The sequence below is a fragment of the Salvelinus namaycush genome, chromosome 19, assembly GCF_016432855.1.
Source record: "Salvelinus namaycush isolate Seneca chromosome 19, SaNama_1.0, whole genome shotgun sequence".
NCBI lineage: Eukaryota > Metazoa > Chordata > Actinopteri > Salmoniformes > Salmonidae > Salvelinus > Salvelinus namaycush.
The window spans coordinates 9,037,203-9,058,827 of NC_052325.1; the positions used below are offsets into that span (position 1 = coordinate 9,037,203).

The following is a 21,625-nucleotide window of genomic DNA, read 5'->3' on the forward strand; positions in this document are numbered from 1 at the left end:
CCCGCCACCATGGATTTTATCCTGCTCACAGTCCCCAGTGTCTCAGAGAATCCCACCACTCCACTCAAAGTACAGAATTAGAATTAACATCCCTCACCCTTACTTTCTCCCCTTCCTCCCAGGAAGTGTCCTGTGTGTGTGAGTGTGTGTTTTAGTCTTTGCCGAGGTCCTTTCTTTGCCAGGAGGATGATACACAGTTTAATCTCTGGTGCCATGAAGCCCAGCTACTGCTTTCTGGTTTTCTATAGGAGTGACACTGAAGCATGCAACCTGGCTGGAGTCTCTTCATTTCTCATCTCCCTCATGTGTGCCGTGTGACTCTTTTAGCTGTAAGAGTTTTAGAGGATTGTTCTCAGAACTCTAGAACTTAGGGTTGGCACAGTTACCGTTTACGGATTCTCAACAACACGATGAAACTTTGTTGCTCCTTGCTGAAACAAGACAGGTGTTGTAGCGAACGAGTATTCGGTTGCCTAACATTTGATTGGTTATAACGGTGACCACGGTCATTTTGGCTGACCAATAACCGTCATCCAAAATTCCATGACCGTCACAAGCCCTATACAGTATGTACTGAGGAGGTCCCCTTTTTTTGTGTTATGTTTATGTCTGTTATTTTCACAGTTTTCTCTATGAATGATAGTCTGAGGAGACAGTCAGTCAGAAAGGGAAAGAAAGACGATGTAATATCTGCTTCATTTTTAAGCCATGAATGACATCCATCTACAATATATAGTCTCTCTTTGATAAAGAATTCATGAAAATGATCGCCTACTGTGTTTAGTCAAGTTTTCAGACTGAGTGTACAAAACATTAAGGACAAATGCTCTTTTCATGGCATAGACTGACCAGGTGAATGATGATCTCTATGATCTATGATCTCTTATTGATGTCACTTGTTAAATCCTCTTCAATCAGTGTAGATGAAGGGGAGGAGACATGTTAAAGCAGGAATTTTAAGCCTTGAGACAATTGTAGACATGGATTGTGTATGTGTGTCATTCAGAGGATAAATGGGCAAGACAAAAGATGTAAGTGCATTTGAATGGGGTATGGTAGTAGGTGCCAGGCGCATGACTTTATGTCAAGAACTGCAACGCTGCTGGGTTTTTCATGCTCAAAAGGTTCCTGTCTGTATCAAAAATGGTCCGCCACCCAAAGGACATTCAACCAACTTGACACAACTGTGGGAAGCATTGGAGTCAACATGGGCCAGCGTCCCTGTGGAAATATTTCGACACATTGTAGAGTCCATGCGCCAACGAATGAAGGCTGTTCTGAGGGCAAAAGGGTGGAGGTATAACTCAATATTAGGAAGGTGTTCCTAATGTTTGGTATAATCAGTGTATATGGCAGCTAAGTTTAGCTGCTAACTATCTCTGTCAACAAGATATGGCTTCAGTCTGTTAACTCTGGTCTACACTAACTCACCGCTGGTAAAGGAAGACGCTGTATTTTCCCACGCTATGGTAGATCTGCTACTCCACTGCTTCCTGCTCTCTGTTCCGGCTTGGAGAGTGCTTTGTTGATTCCTGCTTCCTGCTCTCTGTTCCGGCTTGGAGAGTGCTTTGTTGATTCCTGCTTCCTGCTCTCTGTCCCGGCTTGGAGAGTGCTTTGTTGATTCCTGCTTCCTGCACTCTGTCCCGGCTTGGAGAGTGCTTTGTTGATTCCTGCTTCCTGCTCTCTGTCCCGGCTTGGAGAGTGCTTTGTTGATTCCTGCTTCCTGCTCTCTGTCCCGGCTTGGAGAGTGCTTTGTTGATTCCTGCTTCCTGCTCTCTGTTCCGGCTTGGAGAGTGCTTTGTTGATTCCTGCTTCCTGCACTCTGTCCCGGCTTGGAGAGTGCTTTGTTGATTCCTGCTTCCTGCTCTCTGTCCCGGCTTGGAGAGTGCTTTGTTGATTCCTGCTTCCTGCTCTCTGTCCCGGCTTGGAGAGTTCTAGTGATTTAAGCCCTGCACGTACAACTGATCTGGCAGTCTCCCCCGCATCTAGAGCCCAGAAGGGTCTGAGTGACTGACTCCATTAGTGTAGTCATAGCCATGAGTACCATGTGCTTGCTGCCAGCCATTACAGTAGGCTTACCTGCTTATGAGTGCATCATATGAATGTAAATGTATAGGAGATAGATGTACTGAAAGGTACTTTAGTATTACATCATCAGAAATCAGAAATAGATGTACTGAAAGGTACTTTAGTATGACATCATCAGAAATAGATGTACTGAAAGGTACTTTAGTATTACATCATCAGAAATAGATGTACTGAAAGGTACTTTGGTATGACATCATCAGAAATAGATGTACTGAAAGGTACTTTGGTATGACATCATCAGAAATAGATGTACTGAAAGGTACTTTAGTATGACATCATCAGAAATAGATGTACTGAAAGGTACTTTAGTATGACATCATCAGAAATAGATGTACTGAAAGGTACTTTAGTATGACATCATCAGAAATAGATGTACTGAAAGGTACTTGAGTATATCATTGAACTGATGATGTAATACTAACGTTTTTCTCTTTGCTGACCAAGGTACAGAAATCAGCATTCAAAATTCTTCAGTATCTTATTTTTTTCCTACCCCTTTTTTTGCCTTATAAAACATGTACAGATTACCATACATTAAGAACAACAACATGGCAAATAGAACAACAAGCACAAATCTCCCAATAGCATTACTGTGTGACTAGAGCAGTGCAAACAGGGTGTCAGTAGCGTGTGTTGTAGTGTATTTTAGCTGATCTCTGACCAGCGTGACTGTTCCTCAGAGCCAGCCAGCGTCAGCTCTGAGCGGCAGCCTGCTGCGTTGTGACAAGCTGGACCAGGCTGAGATCAAGAGCCTGCTCATGTGCTTCCTCCACGTCCTCAAGAACATGTCTGAGGGTAAGACTTTACCGCTCTCTACTTAAGCACTTCATTTGATTTTTTCATTTTTTGGGGGGGGGGTATCCTTAGTGAACTGTGTATTCCTACAGCCAGTAGTTTTCCTCAGGACTGCGTCCTAAATGACACCCTATTCCCTATTTTGTGCACTACTTTTTTTTAACAAGGGCCCATAGGGTACTATAGGATATAGGGTACCATGTAGGACACACATATAACGCTTCACCTCTCCTTCGTTCAGATGCTCTGTTTACCTATTGGAACAAGGCCTCGTCTACTGAGCTCATGGACTTCTTCACTCTAGTAGAGTAAGCATCGGACTGTCAGCTTAACCTTGTTATTGACCCCATGCTACTTTATACCATTTTACTGTATAGATTGAGTATGTTTAAGCATCTTTTTATTAGCCGCAATGAGTAACAATGAGTCTAATGCTTTTTTGTCTCCAGAGTGTGTCTCCATCAATTCAGATATATAGGAAAGAGATGCATCGCAAGGTAATGTTGTTGTACGAATGGTTCAATTGAAGCTTTTAAGCTAAAACCTGTAGATGAGACTAAATTACTTAATTTATTACACCTTTTGTTGATAGTATCGTGTTGAAAATGTTGCTGTTTTAATGTCAGTGTGAATATTGTCCGAGCCATTTTAAGGTGATCGTACACCACAAGCTATCTACTGAAGATGCTATGAATGTTTTCTAGTAACACCTGAGATCGTTTGAATGACACAACCATTGCCTGATGTCGCTAGTGATAGGTCGAAAACATTGCCCATGTGTGGCTTGGTTCGTTCAGTTGTATTACCGTTGTGTGTAAAGTAAAGGCCCTCGAACACTGCAGAACGCACACTATAACCACACACCACCCTCTACGCTCATATTTACCTTTGGACTGGACTCTGGCACACACTTTCTCTGTGAGAGCTCTGTCCTGATGGCTCTCCTATCTCTCTGACCACCACCACTGTCTGTTTATCTGTTCACTTTAATGCTGGCAAGTTTAATATAGTAAATAAAACAAACATGGCTCCTGCCCCCTCCTGCTTGGGTAAGACTACAAATGGAATTAAGTCTCCTATACTAAAAGCATGTTTTCTTCTCTCTTTTCTGATTGGCCATCTTATAACTCCACACCACTTTGATTGGCCATCTTATTACTCCACACCACTTTGATTGGCCATCTTATAACTCCACACCACTTTGATTGGCCATCTTATAACTCCACACCACTTTGATTGGCCATCTTATAACTCCACACCACTTTGATTGGCCATCTTATAACTCCACACCACTTTGATTGGCCATCTTATAACTCCACACCACTTTGATTGGCCATCTTATAACGCCACACCACTTTGATTGGCCATCTTATAACTCCACACCACTTTGATTGGCCATCTTATAACTCCACACCACTTTGATTGGCCATCTTATAACTCCACACCACTTTGATTGGCCATCTTATAACTCCACACCACTTTGGTTGGCCATGTAATCGCACCACACAAACCTGCCATGAGCTTCACCGTCGACTGTGTCTCTTTCATAGTCACATGCATGAGTTGGCTTCTGCTGCTACTAACTGCTATAGTGCTGCTCTAGCAATGTCTGCTTCTATGGATTCGCCTCACAACCTGACTTATCAACACTGAATCAAGATTGTATAGATGTTCACAAATACACTGAATGCACAAAACATTATGAACACTTGCTCTTTCCATGACATAGACTGACCAGGTGAATTCAGGTGAAAGCTATGATCCCTTATTGATGTCACTTGTTAAATCCACTTCAATCAGTGTAGATGAAAGGGAGGAGACATGTTAAAGGAGGATTTTTAAGCAGTAGAAAGAGGAGGAAGGGAAGCGCTACTAAGGTACACAATAGTACATTTTGGTAGATAGAAGGTGCTCTTTGGTAAAAGGGGTAAATTGGTCATCAAAAAGAAAGGAGGACCAAGGCACTCTTCATATAATTAATTAAAATGCCTTTATTAGTATGGCATGTTCAATAGAAACAAAGTTAGTTTAAAAAAACGACGCGTTTCGGCTGCCTGGCCTTCGTCATGTACAAAAAAAAAGGGAAAAAAAGAATGATTTTTAAGCCTTGTGACAATTGAGACATGGATTGTGTATGTGTGCCATTCAGAGGATGAATTGGCAAGACAAAAGATTTAACTGCCTTTGAACGGGATATGGTAGTAGGTGCCAGGTGCACCGGTTTGTGTCAAGAACGCCAACGCTGCTGGGTTTTCCCACGCTCAACAGTTTCCCGTGTCTATCAAGAAAGGTCCACCACCTAAAGGACATCAAGACAACTTGACAACTGTGGGAAACATTGGAGTCAACATGGGCCAGCATCCCTGTCGAACACTTTCGAAACCTTGTAGATTCCATGTCCCGACGAATTGAGACTGTTTTGAGGGCAAAAGAGGGTGCAACTCAATATTAGGAAGGTGTTCCTAATGTTTTATACACTCAGTGTAGAAAGAATAGTTGTGTGTCAAATTAGCCTCAAAATGCTCCTAACATACCTAAAGCAGACATTCCTATGGATTTTATTTTCACTTTGGCCCTATTTCTAGCCTGGGAGCCAGTTTATGATTTAGACAACCTTAAACAGGAACTGATCTGGCTACCAGGCTATACAGTATTTCCTTCTATTTTGTGATCAATAGAATAGTTAGGTATTCTAACCTGCTTGACTAACCCTGGTCCTGGTATGTGTGATATCCATTCTAACCTGCTTGACTAACCCTGGTCCTGGTATGTGTGATATCCATTCTAACCTGCTTGACTAACCCTGGTCCTGGTATGTGTAATATCCATTCTAACCTGCTTGACTAACCCTGGTCCTGGTATGTGTAATATCCATTCTAACCTGCTTGACTAACCCTGGCCCTGGTATGTGTAATATCCATTCTAACCTGCTTGACTAACCCTGGCCCTGGTATGTGTAATATCCATTCTAACCTACTTGACTAACCCTGGCCCTGGTATGTGTAATATCCATTCTAACCTACTTGACTAACCCTGGCCCTGGTATGTGTAATATCCATTCTAACCCTGGCCCTGGTATGTGTGATATCCATTCTAACCTGCTTGACTAACCCTGGCCCTGGTATGTGTGATATCCATTCTAACCTGCTTGACTAACCCTGGCCCTGGTATGTGTAATATCCATTCTAACCTGCTTGACTAACCCTGGCCCTGGTATGTGTAATATCCATTCTAACCTGCTTGACTAACCCTGGCCCTGGTATGTGTAATATCCATTCTAACCTGCTTGACTAACCCTGGCCCTGGTATGTGTAATATCCATTCTAACCTGCTTGACTAACCCTGGCCCTGGTATGTGTAATATACATTCTAACCTGCTTGACTAACCCTGGCCCTGGTATGTGTAATATCCATTCTAACCTGCTTGACTAACCCTGGCCCTGGTATGTGTAATATACATTCTAACCTGCTTGACTAACCCTGGCCCTGGTATGTGTGATATCCATTCTAACCTGCTTGACTAACCCTGGCCCTGGTATGTGTAATATCCATTCTAACCTGCTTGACTAACCCTGGCCCTGGTATGTGTAATATCCATTCTAACCTGCTTGACTAACCCTGGCCCTGGTATGTGTAATATCCATTCTAACCTGCTTGACTAACCCTGGCCCTGGTATGTGTGATATCCATTCTAACCTGCATGACTAACCCTGGCCCTGGTATGTGTAATATCCATTCTAACATGCTTGACTAACCCTGGCCCTGGTATGTGTAATATCCATTCTAACCTGCTTGACTAACCCTGGCCCTGGTATGTGTAATATCCATTCTAACCTGCTTGACTAACCCTGGCCCTGGTATGTGTGATATCCATTCTAACCTGCTTGACTAACCCTGGCCCTGGTATGTGTAATATCCATTCTAACCTACTTGACTAACCCTGGCCCTGGTATGTGTAATATCCATTCTAACCCTGGCCCTGGTATGTGTGATATCCATTCTAACCTGCTTGACTAACCCTGGCCCTGGTATGTGTAATATCCATTCTAACCTGCTTGACTAACCCTGGCCCTGGTATGTGTAATATCCATTCTAACCTACTTGACTAACCCTGGCCCTGGTATGTGTAATATCCATTCCAACCTGCTTGACTAACCCTGGTCCTGGTATGTGTAATATCCATTCTAACCTGCATGACTAACCCTGGCCCTGGTATGTGTAATATCCATTCTAACCTACTTGACTAACCCTGGCCCTGGTATGTGTAATATAAATTCTAACCTGCTTGACTAACCCTGGCCCTGGTATGTGTGATATCCATTCTAACCTGCTTGACTAACCCTGGCCCTGGTATGTGTGATATCCATTCTAACCTGCTTGACTAACCCTGGTCCTGCTGGTAGTGGGCCAGTTGTCTAACAGTTTCCTGTTTCCTCATCAGGAGCCAGGAAGGGGTGGGACCCATAGCAGCACATGAGCGGAAGTCTCAGACTCTGCCTGTGTCCCGTAACAGGGCGGGAATGATGCATGCTCGCTTACAGCAACTCAACAGCCTGGATAACTCATACACTTTTAACCACAGTAAGTGTCCCCAATCACCCGCCTCTTAACCATAGGCCCCTCCCTCTGTAGTCAGTCACCTCATCATCATCATCATCATCATGTGTGCCACACCCAAGTCCAAAGTCAGCCGTTCCTGAGCCATTTCTCCATGGATGTGGTGGTTTTGAGTGAACAAAAGTGAAGGGTTTTATCCTAGAAAGTATATGACCCCTTGGGGGTCAACACATATCCAGTCGCCACTGGATATGTGTTGAAGGGATGGTTTTAATCAGGACCAAGTTCACTGTTGTAACCGTTGTATTGACTCCACCAAAAGCAAAATAGATTCAGCTCTATAGTAAGTATCTTACTTGATTCCCTTTAATGAAGTGAATTTCTTTGTGTTTTCAGTGTAAGAAAGATTTCAAGTGTTCTTGGAATATCTGTAGACCATGGTAAGAATGTGTCAGGTCAACGACAGGCAGTTTACAGACTATTAGCTCTGTTCATCTGGTTGAATTAAGAGCATGCCATTTTAGCTGAGAACGAGCCCTCTGTAAACCCTCGGTTCCCTCTGACCTGTTCATTTCTGTTCCCTTCGTAACTCATTTCATTGTATTCAAACCTCTGAAGTTGAATGCATTTGTTTTCAACTCAACTGAATATTATTTCCTCCTCTTAAGCAGTGTGTTTTTTTGCCTTGATTACTAATAATAGCTATTCTTTCAGACTGTATTGTAATGATTACTCACAAGAGGGCATCTATGCAGCCCTGACTCAGTCATCCCAAATGGCACCCTATTCCCTATTATGGTGCACTACTTTTGACCAAAGCCCTATGTGCCCTGGTAAAAAAGTAGTACACTAAATAGAGATTAGGGTGCCATTTGAGATGCACCCAGAGCAGTACAGGAGTGTATTGTAGGGATGATGTGAGAGAGCTCCAGCAGTGTGGTGTGTGTCCTCTGCAGCCTATAGCCACTCTGATGCTGACGTGCTGAACCAATCGGTTCTGGAGGCTAACATCGCCACGGAGGTCTGCCTCACCGTGCTGGACACGCTCAGCATCTTCATCGTGGGATTCAAGGTACACTCCTAACTGCTGGTTCTGTGGCTTATAATAAGTGATCCTCAACATGTAAAACACATCACCTTCCTTGCTTGTTATGTGTTTATGTTATCTAAGAAACTTGAAACTCCCTCTTTAGCTTTGCCTTATCAATCGCTGACAAGAACCCCCTCCTGCTTGTCTACATACATGCATTTGATCTATGTTGTTGGTGATTTTATTTGATATTTCACCCTTTTTCTACTTCTTACTTGATGTTGTCTGTTAGTGTCAATCTCTGGCTTTTGAAGTTGCTAATTGTCTGTCCTCGTATGTTGTCAGACCCAGCTCTGTTCGGACCATGGCCACAACCCACTCATGAAGAAGGTGTTTGAGGTGCACCTCTGCTTCCTACAAATTAACCAATCAGAGACGGCCCTCAAGCAGGTCTTCACCTCGCTGCGCACCTTCATCTACAAGGTGAGGAGGCCATTGGTTCTTAACAGTTCACAGTAGTCAAGTGTTTTTCTCTCCCTCTCTTAAACGTGCCGACTATCTAATCATCACTGTGTGTCTGTTTCCAGTTCCCCTGCACCTTTTTCGAGGGCCGAGCGGACATGTGTGCTTCGTTCTGCTACGAGATCCTGAAGTGCTGCAACTCCAAGCTGAGCTCCATCCGCAGCGACGCCGCCCACCTCCTCTACTTCCTCATGAAGAGTAACTTTGACTACACAGGGCGCAAGTCCTTTGTCCGCACTCACCTACAGGTGAGAGAGAGGGAGAGAGAGAGAGAGATGGGGGGAGAGGTTACCCTCTACATGCTGATCCACTTGTCTTCTCAGAACGTCTCTATGTAGAAGAACAGTCTATGGAACTCTCCTAAAGAGTGGTTTGTCTGATGGTTATGGGAGTAGTGTGTTATTGACGTGATGGTTATGGGAGTAGTGTGTTATCGACGTGATGGTTATGGGAGTAGTGTGTTATCGACGTGATGGTTATGGGAGTAGTGTGTTATCGACGTGATGGTTATGGGAGTAGTGTGTTATTGACGTGATGGTAATGGGAGTAGTGTGTTATCGACGTGATGGTTATGGGAGTAGTGTGTTATCGACGTGATGGTTATGGGAGTAGTGTGTTATCGACGTGATGGTTATGGGAGTAGTGTGTTATCGACGTGATGGTTATGGGAGTAGTGTGTTATCGACGTGATGGTTATGGGAGTAGTGTATTATCGACGTGATGGTTATGGGAGTAGTGTGTTATCGACGTGATGGTTATGGGAGTAGTGTATTATCGACGTGATGGTTATGGGAGTAGTGTGTTATCGACGTGATGGTTATGGGAGTAGTGTGTTATCGACGTGATGGTTATGGGAGTAGTGTGTTATTGACGTGATGGTTATGGGAGTAGTGTGTTATTGACGTGATGGTAATGGGAGTAATGTGTTATTGACGTGTGCCACTTCTGCCATCTCGCTCAGGTGGTGATCGCCGTCAGTCAGCTGATTGCTGACGTCATCGGTATCGGAGGAACCCGCTTCCAGCAGTCCCTGTCCATCATCAACAACTGTGCCAACAGTGACAAGACAATCAAGGTCAGAACCCGATGGATGCTCTATTCTCATTCAAACTCCATGTTACCATTGGACCACATGAATAATCTGGTCTTTACTCTTCCTGTTTATTGTCCTGTACAGAACACCGCCTTCCCATCAGATGTGAAGGACCTGACCAAGCGGATCAGGACGGTCCTGATGGCCACGGCTCAGATGAAGGAGCATGAGAGGGACCCGGAGATGCTGGTGGATTTGCAGTACAGCCTAGCCAAGTCCTACGCCAGCACGCCCGAGCTCCGCAAGACCTGGCTGGACAGCATGGCCCGCATCCATGTGAAGAATGGAGACCTGTCCGAGGTCTGTACAAGGCTAGGGTTCAGGCTAGGGGTCAGAGTGTGAAAAATGGAGACCTGTCCGAGGTCGGTACCAGGCTAGGGTTCAGGCTAGGGGTCAGAGTGTGAAAAATGGAGACCTGTCCGAGGTCGGTATCAGGCTAGGGGTCAGAGTGTGAAGAATGGAGACCTGTCCGAGGTCGGTACCAGGCTAGGGTTCAGGCTAGGGGTCAGAGCGTGAAGAATGGAGACCTGTCCGAGGTCGGTATCAGGCTAGGGGTCAGAGTGTGAAGAATGGAGACCTGTCTGAGGTCGGTACCAGGCTAGGGTTCGGGCTAGGGGTCAGAGTGTGAAGAATGGAGACCTGTCCGAGGTCGGTATCAGGCTAGGGGTCAGAGTGTGAAGAATGGAGACCTGTCCGAGGTCGGTATCAGGCTAAGGGTCAGAGCGTGAAGAATGGAGACCTGTCCGAGGTCGGTATCAGGCTAAGGGTCAGAGCGTGAAGAATGGAGACCTGTCCGAGGTCGGTATCAGGCTAAGGGTCAGAGTGTGAAGAATGGAGACCTGTCCGAGGTCGGTACCAGGCTAGGGTTCGGGCTAGGGGTCAGAGCGTGAAGAATGGAGACCTGTCCGAGGTCGGTATCAGGCTAAGGGTCAGAGTGTGAAGAATGGAGACCTGTCCGAGGTCGGTATCAGGCTAAGGGTCAGAGTGTGAAGAATGGAGACCTGTCCGAGGTCGGTATCAGGCTAAGGGTCAGAGTGTGAAGAATGGAGACCTGTCCGAGGTCGGTATCAGGCTAAGGGTCATAGTGTGAAGAATGGAGACCTGTCTGAGGTCGGTACCAGGCTAGGGTTCGGGCTAGGGGTCATAGTGTGAAGAATGGAGACCTGTCTGAGGTCGGTACCAGGCTAGGGTTCGGGCTAGGGGTCATAGTGTGAAGAATGGAGAGCTATCCGAGGTCGGTATCAGGCTAGGGGTCAGAGTGTGAAGAATGGAGACCTGTTCAAGGTCAGTACCAGGCTAAGGGTCAGAGTGTGAAGAATGGAGACCTGTCCGAGGTCGGTATCAGGCTAGGGGTCAGAGTGTGAAGAATGGAGACCTGTCCGAGGTCGGTATCAGGCTAGGGGTCAGAGTGTGAAGAATGGAGACCTGTCCAAGGTCGGTACCAGGCTAGGGGTCAGGCTACGGGTCACAGTGTATAAGTATAAGACGATGGGCCTATGCCAGAGGGATGGGTGTTATTTTGAGGTGTAGTTGTTTAAGGAGTGGATTATGGTAGAATCTCTATATGGAGTATGATGATGTAATATGATGAATTCAAGTCATGTGGCTGGCTAGTAAAACGTACTGATGTATCTGTGATGTTCTCTGTTGTTCACAGGCAGCCATGTGTTATGTGCACGTGGCAGCCCTGGTGGCCGAGTATCTCCGGAGGAAAGGTGCAGTATGTTGCTCATTATTGCCACTTGATGATGCCATTTTCTCTTTTTACAGACTTCACAAGGGGTTAATTAAATGGTCAGCGCAATGTGATTTTAATGAAATGATTGGTAGTTATTAGTTTGTTATTAATAAGTAGTCCAATACTATACCCTGCATATTGTAGATGTTGTAGCATATTGTAGATGTAATCTGTCGTTCTTGCGTCTCAGAGTAGGAGTGCTGGTCTAGGATCAGGTTCTCCCTGTCCATTTTGATCTTATTCAATGTGATCTAAAAAGGCAAAACTGATCCTAAATCAGTACTCTAACGTTTGATACAGGCAATCCCAGATTTGTGATTTTGTTATGTAATCTGTGTTTCAGTGTTAGTTCACACGTGTTCTTTACTTCTTAACACCAGAGGGTTAATCACCTCAGCAGGTCCAATCATAGCACACTATATGAGAGAGCAATTCTCAAACGTTGACCTTTTGCCTGTTTGTACATGACAGAATGTTCTGAGTGAAATCATATTTTCCCCTTAATGTAGAACCTGTCTTATAGACCACAGAAATAAGAAAACATCTGTCTATTTGGTTTATTGATGATGTTCCCATCTCCTTAACGGTCCGTAGGCATGTTCAAGCAGGGCTGCTTAGCCTTCCGAGTGGTCACCCCCAACATTGATGAGGAGGTATCTATGATGGAGGATGTGGGCATGCAGGATGTCCACTTCAACGAGGTGAGAGACTAAAAGCCAGCTGCCCTCTGCTGCTAGGTCAACTAATGAGTTCTGGTGCATGTTCCTTTTTGGGCAGGCATTCACAAGTCTTATATCCATTTCACACTGAGACGTTTTTCCGGCAACTTCATCATACCGCCAACTTCATCATACCGCCAACTTCATCATACCGCCAACTTCATCATACCGCCAACTTCATCATACCGCCAACTTTATTCTGCCTTTTCTTTATATCTGAAAGGTATTGCCGGTATCAAAGCCAAAACTTTTATTTCCACCTAACGACCTAGTAATCATTTCGTCAAAGTTCTGTCTACGGCTTAGTATGAAACGTAGCCATAATGCTGAGGCGGCATTGGCACGCACTACGATCTTAAACTCTTGATGGTTGCTAGGCAGCGCCCGTTAACCATCCTCCTGCCGGTTCTAAACTTTGCAGGGCGTGTCATTTCTCTTCAGCGGTGCACGACTCCAGGACTTTTGGAGTCGACTCCGACTGCTGTGAACGACTCTCGCTCGACTCCCAAAACACTCTGAAACGGGCGCACACACACACACATACAGTACACACCATCTCATTATTGCAGTCCCACACATACAGTACACCCCATCTCATTATTTCATCTCATGAGCATGATACTGCCCATTAGCCTATAAAAGGTATATTTTGTTTGACTGTAGAAGGTGGTGTGTAGGTACTAGAATATTTCTGTGATATTTCTGCTGTGTGCAGCCTTGACGGATTCCATGGGATGATGTGGCGCACTCTATGCTGATCAACCTATTCTTAGCCATGTTCAGTGGTGATTTCAGCATGTAAATCTTGGTGGAGCAAACAAAAAAATGTTTTTAGATGCATGCCAGCAAAGCCAATAAATAACAAACTTCCTGTTTGGATTTTATCTCAGGTTTTTGCCTGCCATATGAGTTCTGTTATACTCACAGACATAATTCAAACAGTTTTAGAAACTTCAGAGTGTTTTCTATCCAATACTAATAATAATATGCATATATTAGCAACTATGACTGAGGAGCAGGCCGTTTACTCTGGGCACCTTTCATCCAAGCTACTCAATACTGCCCCTGCAGCCCTAAAAAGTGAATTAAACAAATGTGGTTTCTACTGACAATTGAGATGTACAAACTATGGCATAATGGGACAACGAGTGGATAAGAGGCTTAAGATATTAATGAGCGAGCTAGGAAGAACGTAGTCAATATAACTATTTGTTTTGCACTTTTGAAATGTACAGCGACAGAATTCAGAACATGGGCCGTTCTTAGTGATCTCCCTGTACACCAAGTCAGAACTGTAGGATAAATAAATGGGGCATATAAGCACACAATGAAGCTCTTACAATATTGGATGATGACATTTCTCTAAAACAGGTTATAGGCTACATGTGCACCACCAAATCAGAAAAGTAGGCTAAGTTATGAGGGGGAAAGGGACCAAATTATTAGGGTGAGGCACATGGGCTACTAACAGCTTACTATACAACATACACTTAGTATTACTTTCTTAGCTACAGTATACATATCTCCCTGCCACATGACATAATTTATGCAGGAACATACAATACGTTTTTGGACTGTGCTCACTCGAAACAGGAAGGTGGTGCAGCGGTCCTTCTTGTGGGCAAATTTTGTCATCAGACTTTGTCATCAATGTCTGGCATTCTCTGGATTGATGGTGCTTTCAAGACAACTGGGAACTCAGAAAAAAACAAGGTTGAATCATGACGTCAGTCATCTTCAAGTCGGAGCTCTAGAAAGAGGCCTGAGTTCCCGACTTGGAATTCCGAGTTGGATGACCGTTCAAAACATATTTTCCCAGTCGGAGCTCGTTTTTTCAGATTACACAGTTGTCTTGAACTCACTGAAGTCTGAGATTTCCCAGGTCTGAGTTTCCAGTTGTTTTGAACGCAGCAGATGTCATGCTGGTTTGACAGCATGGCCAATGTATTCAACCTTTTCTGGCCCATGGTGTTGAATGTTTATCCTTTTAAGCTTGGAAAAGAGACCCTTAAACCCAGACATGGACCACACACCCACTCCACTCAATAGCAGGCTAGTGATTGCTTCGCAATGCTTGCAGTTAGCCACTGATTCCTTCCAAACCACTCATTGTTGAATTTGCGATTTCCGACTTGTTGTGGAATATTTATGTCCAATGGCTGATGAGCACCGATACGTTTGATCTATAATTTCTCTTCATATGACAAGGATTGAAAAGGATTTTCCAGTAGATTATCGACTTGATTCATGATTACTGCTTGTCTAGCTTGCTAGCTAAAATGTTGACATGATCAGTCCAATCAAAGCTACGGTAGATATAACGTGATTTGACATCATTTTATCTATGGCCAATGACCTTGAGCTTTCTTGGATGGGCACTTCTAATGTAAATGTATGGCAGCCCCCAGGGCTTGAACTGCCTAACTTTCCCTGTAGATTCTGCAGTGACATAGTGTCCCCATGAGTGACAGAACACTGAGCCAATCACGGCGCAAATAAAGAGTATTTTCCGCTGGCTGCCCCTCCACCACAGAAAGCACTGAGCTAGGCTGAAACACCTGCATTTTGAAGCTGCAATACTCAAGAAAGCAAGAAAGAGATAATGCTTGTATGCAGCTTTATTCACTCAATAATTTGTTTTTACATTGTTTGCAAACTGATATGTAACACAAATGAATGCCAAAATAACATTCAAAACAGGCAGCAAACCCTAAACAGGTGGGGCTCGAAACAGGTGGAGCTCTGCCCCACCTGCCCTGAATGACAGGTCGCCACTGTGTCTAGTTGACTGATTTATTAAAACATTTTGCCATGTTATGTATTTTAACAAGTGGATTATTTAGCTTTTCACTCGTAGTCGCTGAGTAGCCAATAGGCCTACTCCCTATCAAAAGCCTGTGACTTCACTGGCTTGTTTAATAACCAATCAATGTGGTTTTGTTTCACTGAATATCTGTCTTTATAGGCTATTTGGTTTAATTGGTTTCTGTCTGGGCAAATAAGTGGAGATGGTATCTCATCTATTCGTTTGCTCATCTATCACTGATCGTAAACATTTATCATGCTATAATGTAGTCTATATCAAGTGTTCATCTATCACTGAACATAAACATTTATCATGCTATAATGTAGTCTAAATCAAGTGTTCATCTATCACTGATCGTAAACATTTATCATGCTATAATGTAGTCTATATCAAGTGTTCATCTATCACTGATCGTAAACATTTAGCATGCTATAATGTAGTCTAAATCAAGTGTTCATCTATCACTGATCGTAAACATTTAGCATGCTATAATGTAGTCTAAATCAAGTGTTCATCTATCACTGATCGTAAACATTTAGCATGCTATAATGTAGTCTAAATCAAGTGCAGGCCTATTATTTTGCTCGACCGTATATAGACAACTCCAAAAGCCCGCGGAGGTTGTGAAATATGAACAGGAGACTCACATGCTTCTGAAAGTAGGATGACTATTATTTTCTATCAGTATCATGATGAATGTAAGACCCAACGCCTGCTCCCTAACGAAGGATGACTATTTTCTATCAGTATCATGATGAATGTAAGACCCAACGCCTGCTCCCTAACAAAGCGCAGTGAGGGTAGGACAGAGATGAAAGGTGGCTTGCCTTGGTTTCAAAATTATAGATTATATGACAGCGGTTCCACACGTTACCTTGAAACAAATTGTGTGAGAAAAATACTATTTGTATTTTACTGTTATTTTTCATTATATTCTTACTATAAAATATATGTGTGTTGACTGTGATCGGGTAGATGTGTCTTATCTGTTTGAATGAACAAAACATCTAACTATTGATTTCATTTGGATGGCGCAACCATGGCTACACAGACCTGTAACATAGGCCTAATTAAACTCAAAATATGCTATCCATTATTTTGAAAATGAATTGTATTTGTCTTATAATGCTTCTTAGGACCTGCCTAAACAAATAAAAAAATATATTTATTTTTGATGGCGTATATTCCCAATGGATTTATTAAAATAGACGCCCACCCATATCTGCACACCACTACTATCGCTCGTCCTCGGCATGGAAGGTACAAAAGGTGTACGCAGCTAAGAATGTGGTAAAAATGGTCCCGTTTGTAAAGGGGTCATCTAAACATTGCCCAATTATTTTTTTTTACAGGCAAAATACTGTAAATCCTTAGCATGATTAGCTTCTTTTATGCTCCGTTTATCACCTTGGCTTCTCTCCAGCACTCCTGAACCGCTAATCAAAGGGCTACCCAGACTATTTACATTGCCCCCCCCCCCCCCCTCTCCCCCTCTTTAGCGCTGCCGCTACTCTCTGTTTATTATCTACGCATAGTCACTTTAATAACTCTACCTGCATGTACATATTGCCTCAATTGCCTCGACTGGCTGGTGCCCCCGCACATTGACTCTGTACCGGTACCTCCTTTATATAGCCTCGCTATTGTTATTTTAATGCTGCTCTTTAATTATTTATTAATGATTAATTATTTGGTACTTTTATTTATTTGGGGGGGGTATTTTTCTTTAAACTGCATCGTTGGTTAAGGGCTTGTAAGTAAGAATTTCAGGTCTTGTAAGTAGAGTCTACACCTGTTGTATTCGACGCATGTGACAAATAGAATTTGATTTGAAATGGTGGAGTTTTCAGTCTCCTGGAGATAACCAGGCATCTACCTTGTAGAGATGTTATCAGTGAATCAGCTCTGCTCCACACTATCCAACAACGTGTAAAGCAAAAAAAACGCTCACAGACAACATGCAACCAATTCCACATCTAATTATATGCTTGAATTTAGTACAAAGAAATGGCACCGCATAGCTTATCAGCTCAATAGCTTTTAAGAGACCATGTGGAACAAATTTGCTTTTAAATCCCATTTTCATCTCTCGTTCACCCATGTCCTCATTATACACAATGTCAGTGGAGTTAAACAACTCTTCATGTTGTGTTGCATCAAGGACACTAGCTTGTGTTGCATCAAGGACACTAGCTTGTGTTGCATCAAGGACACTAGCTTGTGTTGCATCAAGGACACTAGCTTGTGTTGCATCAAGGACACTAGCTTGTGTTGCATCAAGGACACTAGCTTGTGTTGCATCAAGGACACTAGCTTGTGTTGCATCAAGGACAATTAGGTCTCTAGTATTCATAACTCTTCCAGTACTTTTGCACTAACCTTCATAAAAGCTTTGAAATGAAGCCCTGGTGTGTGTGTCATCCATATCCAGATCGTCTTCGTGTGGACACGGTATGACAGCAGTGTTTTATCTGTCCCTCTCTCCCATACAGGATGTCCTGATGGAGCTGTTGGAAGAGTGTGCTGATGGCCTGTGGAAGGCTGAGCGCTATGAGCTCATCTCAGACGTCTACAAGCTCATCATCCCCATCTATGAACAGGGGAGGGATTTTGAGGTACAGCAGCAGACCTGCAGCCTCTGATGTCACTCTCTATGTCACGGGGCTCAACTCTATCTGATGTCACTGTCTATATCATTGGGCTCAACTCCCTCTGATGTCACTCTCTATGTCATTTTTTTTTTTATTTTATTTTTTTTATTTCACCTTTGTTTAACCAGATAGGCTAGTTGAGAACAAGTTCTCATTTACAACTACGACCTAGCCAAGATAAAGCAAAGCAGTGCGACACAAACAACAACACAGAGTTACACATAGAATACAGTCATTAACACAATAGAAAAAAAAGAAAGTCTATATACAGTGTGTGCAAATGGCGTGAGGAGGTAAGGCAATAAATAGGCCATAGTAGCGAAGTAATTACAAATTAGCAAATTAACACTGAAGTGATAGATGAGCAGATGATGATGTGCAAGTAGAAATACTGGTGTGCAAAAGAGCAGAAAAGTAAATAAAAACAATATGGGGATGAGGTAGGTAGTTGGGTGGGCTATTTACAGATGGACTATGTACAGCTGCAGCGATCGGTTAGCTGCTCAGATAGCTGATGTTTAAAGTTAGTGAGGGAAATATAAGTCTCCATCTTCAGCGATTTTTGCAGTTCGTTCCAGTCATTGGCAGCAGAGAACTGGAAGGAAAGGCAGCCAAAAGAGGTGTATAGAATATGTAGCGAGGGCCAGCCGACTAGAGCATACAGGTCGCAGTGGTGGGTGGTATATGGGGCTTTGGTAACAAAATGGATGGCACTGTGATAGACTGCATCCAGTTTGCTGAGTAGAGTGTTGGGGGCGATTTTGTAAATGACATCGCCAAAGTCGAGGATCGGTAGGATAGTCAGTTTTACGAGGGTATGTTTTGCGGCGTGAGTGAAGGAGGCTTTGTTGCAAAATAGGAAGCCGATTCTAGATTTAATTGTGGATTGGAGATGGTTAATGTGAGTCTGGAAGGAGAGTTTACAGTCTAGCCAGACACCAAGGTATTTGTAGTTGTCCACATATTCTAAGTCAGAACCGTCCAGAGTAGTGATGCTAGTCGGGTGGGCAGGTGCGGGCAGCGAACGGTTGAAAAGCATGAATTTGGCTTTACTAGCATTTAAGAGCAGTTGGAGGCCACGGAAAGAGTGTTGTATGGCATTGAAACTCGTTTGGAGGTTTGTTAAACAGTGTCCAAAGAAGGGACAGATGTATACAGAATGGTGTCGTCTATGTAGAGGTGGATCAGGGAATCACCCGCAGCAAGAGCAACATTGTTGATATATACAGAGAAAAGAGTCATCCTGAGAATTGAACCCTGTGGCACCCCCATAGAGACTGCCAGAGGTCCGGACAACAGGCCCTCCGATTTGACACACTGAACTCTGTCTGAGAAGTAGTTGGTGAACCAGGCGAGGCAGTCATTTGAGAAACCAAGGCTGTTGAGTCTGCCGATAAGAATACGGTGATTGACAGATTCGAAAGCCTTGGCCAGGTCGATGAAGACGGCTGCACAGTACTCTCTTTTATCAATGGCGGTTATGATATCGTTTAGTACCTTGAGTGTGGCTGAGGTGCACCCGTGACCAGCTCGGAAAACGGATTGCACAGCGGAGAAGGTACGGTGGGATTCGAAATGGTCAGTGATCTGTTTATTAACTTGGCCTTCGAAGACTTTAGAAAGGCAGAGCAGGATGGATATAGGTCTATAACATTTTGGGTCTAGAGTGTCACCCCCTTTGAAGGGGGGATGACCGCGGCAGCTTTCCAATCTTTAGGGATCTCGGACGATACGAAAGTAAGGTGGAACAGACTGGTAATAGGGGTTGCAACAATGGCAGCGGATAATTTTAGTAAGAGAGGGTCCAGATTGTCTAGCCCAGCTGATTTGTACGGGTCCAGGTTTTGCAGCTCTTTCAAAACATCTGCTATCTGGATTTGGGTGAAGGAGAAGCTGGGGAGGCTTGGGCAAGTAGATGCGGGGCTGTTGGCCGGGGTTGGGGTAGCCAGGTGGAAAGCATAGCCAGCCGTAGAGAAATGCTTTTTGAAATTCTCGATTATCGTGGATTTATCGGTGGTGACAGTGTTACCTAGCCTCAGTGCAGTGGGCAGCTGGGAGGAGGTGCTCTTATTCTCCAGGGACTTTACAGTGTCCCATAACTTTTTGGAGTTAGAGCTACAGGATGCAAATTTCTGTTTGAAAAAGCTAGCCTTAGCTTTCCTGACTGACTGTGTGTATTGGTTCCTGACTTCCCTGAAAAGTTGCATATCGCGGGGACTACCCGATGTTAGTGCAGTCCGCCACAGGATGTTTTTGTGCTGGTCAAGGGCAGTCAGGTCTGGAGTGAACCAAGAGCTATATCTGTTCTTAGTTCTACATTTTTTGAAAGGGGGCTCAACTCCCGCAGATGTCACTGTCTATGTCATGGGGCTCAATTCCTTCTGATGTCACTGTCTATGTCATGGGGCTCAACTCATTCTGATGTCACTGTCTATGTCATGGGGCCCAACTTCTGCAGATGTCACTGTCTATGTCATGGGGCTTGACTCTATCTGATGTCACTGTCTATGTCATGGTGCCCAACAATAATGTCTGAAAGGCCCCCAAACATGGATAAAGACACAGATTCTTATCAATGTGTTTGTGTGTTTCTCAATTCCATAGAAACTGTCTCACCTGTATGACACACTCCATCGTGCCTACATCAAAGTGACAGAGGTCATGCACACGGGCAAGAGGCTGCTGGGAACCTACTTCAGAGTGGCTTTCTTTGGCCAGGTAAGATAATGATTGAAATCTGATGGTAAACTGTCGTACAACAGAAAAACAATGCAATGGAGATCAAACAAGTTGTTTCCCTTTCCCATTATACTATTGCTTTGCTCTTTCCAGTACGTTATACAGGTATTAGATATTGTAGATATTATATTTTTTGTATTTTTTAAAGATTAATTCAGACATTTAGAACACGTCTCCAAGTGCCCTATATCAAAATGGTGAACATCTTGATTTGAGCATGGGAGCTGCCGGAAGCGTTTTTGATTGATAAAAGAATGACCACATCACGTGGTCTTTTGTTACTCATTCTAATGCTTTTTTTCTGCATTTCATCCTCTTTAAAGGCAGCGGTAAGTTCTGCAGTAGGCTCTGCTCATTTTCCTGAGCAGCCTAAATCTGTGTGGTGTGATGCTGCTGTAATCCATTACATGTTTCAGCCACTAGTGTGCTGCTGCTGTAATCCATGACATGTTTCAGCCACTAGTGTGCTGCTGCTGTAATCCATTACATGTTTCAGCCACTAGTGTGCTGCTGCTGTAATCCATGACATGTTTCAGCCACTAGTGTGCTGTTGCTGTAATCCATTACATGTTTCAGCCACTAGTGTGCTGCTGCTGTAATCCATGACATGTTTCAGCCACTAGTGTGCTGCTGCTGTAATCCATGACATGTTTCAGCCACTAGTGTGCTGCTGCTGTAATCCATGACATGTTTCAGCCACTAGTGTGCTGCTGCTGTAATCCATGACATGTTTCAGCCACTAGTGTGCTGCTGCTGTAATCCATGACATGTTTCAGCCACTAGTGTGCTGCTGCTGTAATCCATGACATGTTTCAGCCACTAGTGTGCTGCTGCTGTAATCCATGACATGTTTCAACCACTAGTGTGCTGCTGCTGTAATCCATGAC

At 43.8% G+C, this 21,625-nt stretch overlaps 1 protein-coding gene across 1 annotated transcript in view; it reads left to right on the plus strand.

Moving 5' to 3' along the window:
- Positions 1-21,625, plus strand: part of LOC120063680 (dedicator of cytokinesis protein 9-like) — a 111,377-nt gene that overhangs the window by 83,640 nt on the left and 6,112 nt on the right. Inside the window, exons 35-48 of the mRNA XM_039013976.1 lie at positions 2,769-2,883; positions 3,125-3,191; positions 3,333-3,380; positions 7,397-7,464; positions 8,397-8,512; positions 8,816-8,953; positions 9,058-9,240; positions 9,954-10,067; positions 10,170-10,385; positions 11,743-11,800; positions 12,418-12,524; positions 17,841-17,963; positions 20,604-20,717; positions 21,062-21,067. Of these exons, the coding sequence (XP_038869904.1) occupies positions 2,769-2,883; positions 3,125-3,191; positions 3,333-3,380; positions 7,397-7,464; positions 8,397-8,512; positions 8,816-8,953; positions 9,058-9,240; positions 9,954-10,067; positions 10,170-10,385; positions 11,743-11,800; positions 12,418-12,524; positions 17,841-17,963; positions 20,604-20,717; positions 21,062-21,067 (1,473 nt within the window). The remainder of the gene's footprint in view (positions 1-2,768; positions 2,884-3,124; positions 3,192-3,332; positions 3,381-7,396; positions 7,465-8,396; positions 8,513-8,815; positions 8,954-9,057; positions 9,241-9,953; positions 10,068-10,169; positions 10,386-11,742; positions 11,801-12,417; positions 12,525-17,840; positions 17,964-20,603; positions 20,718-21,061; positions 21,068-21,625) is intronic.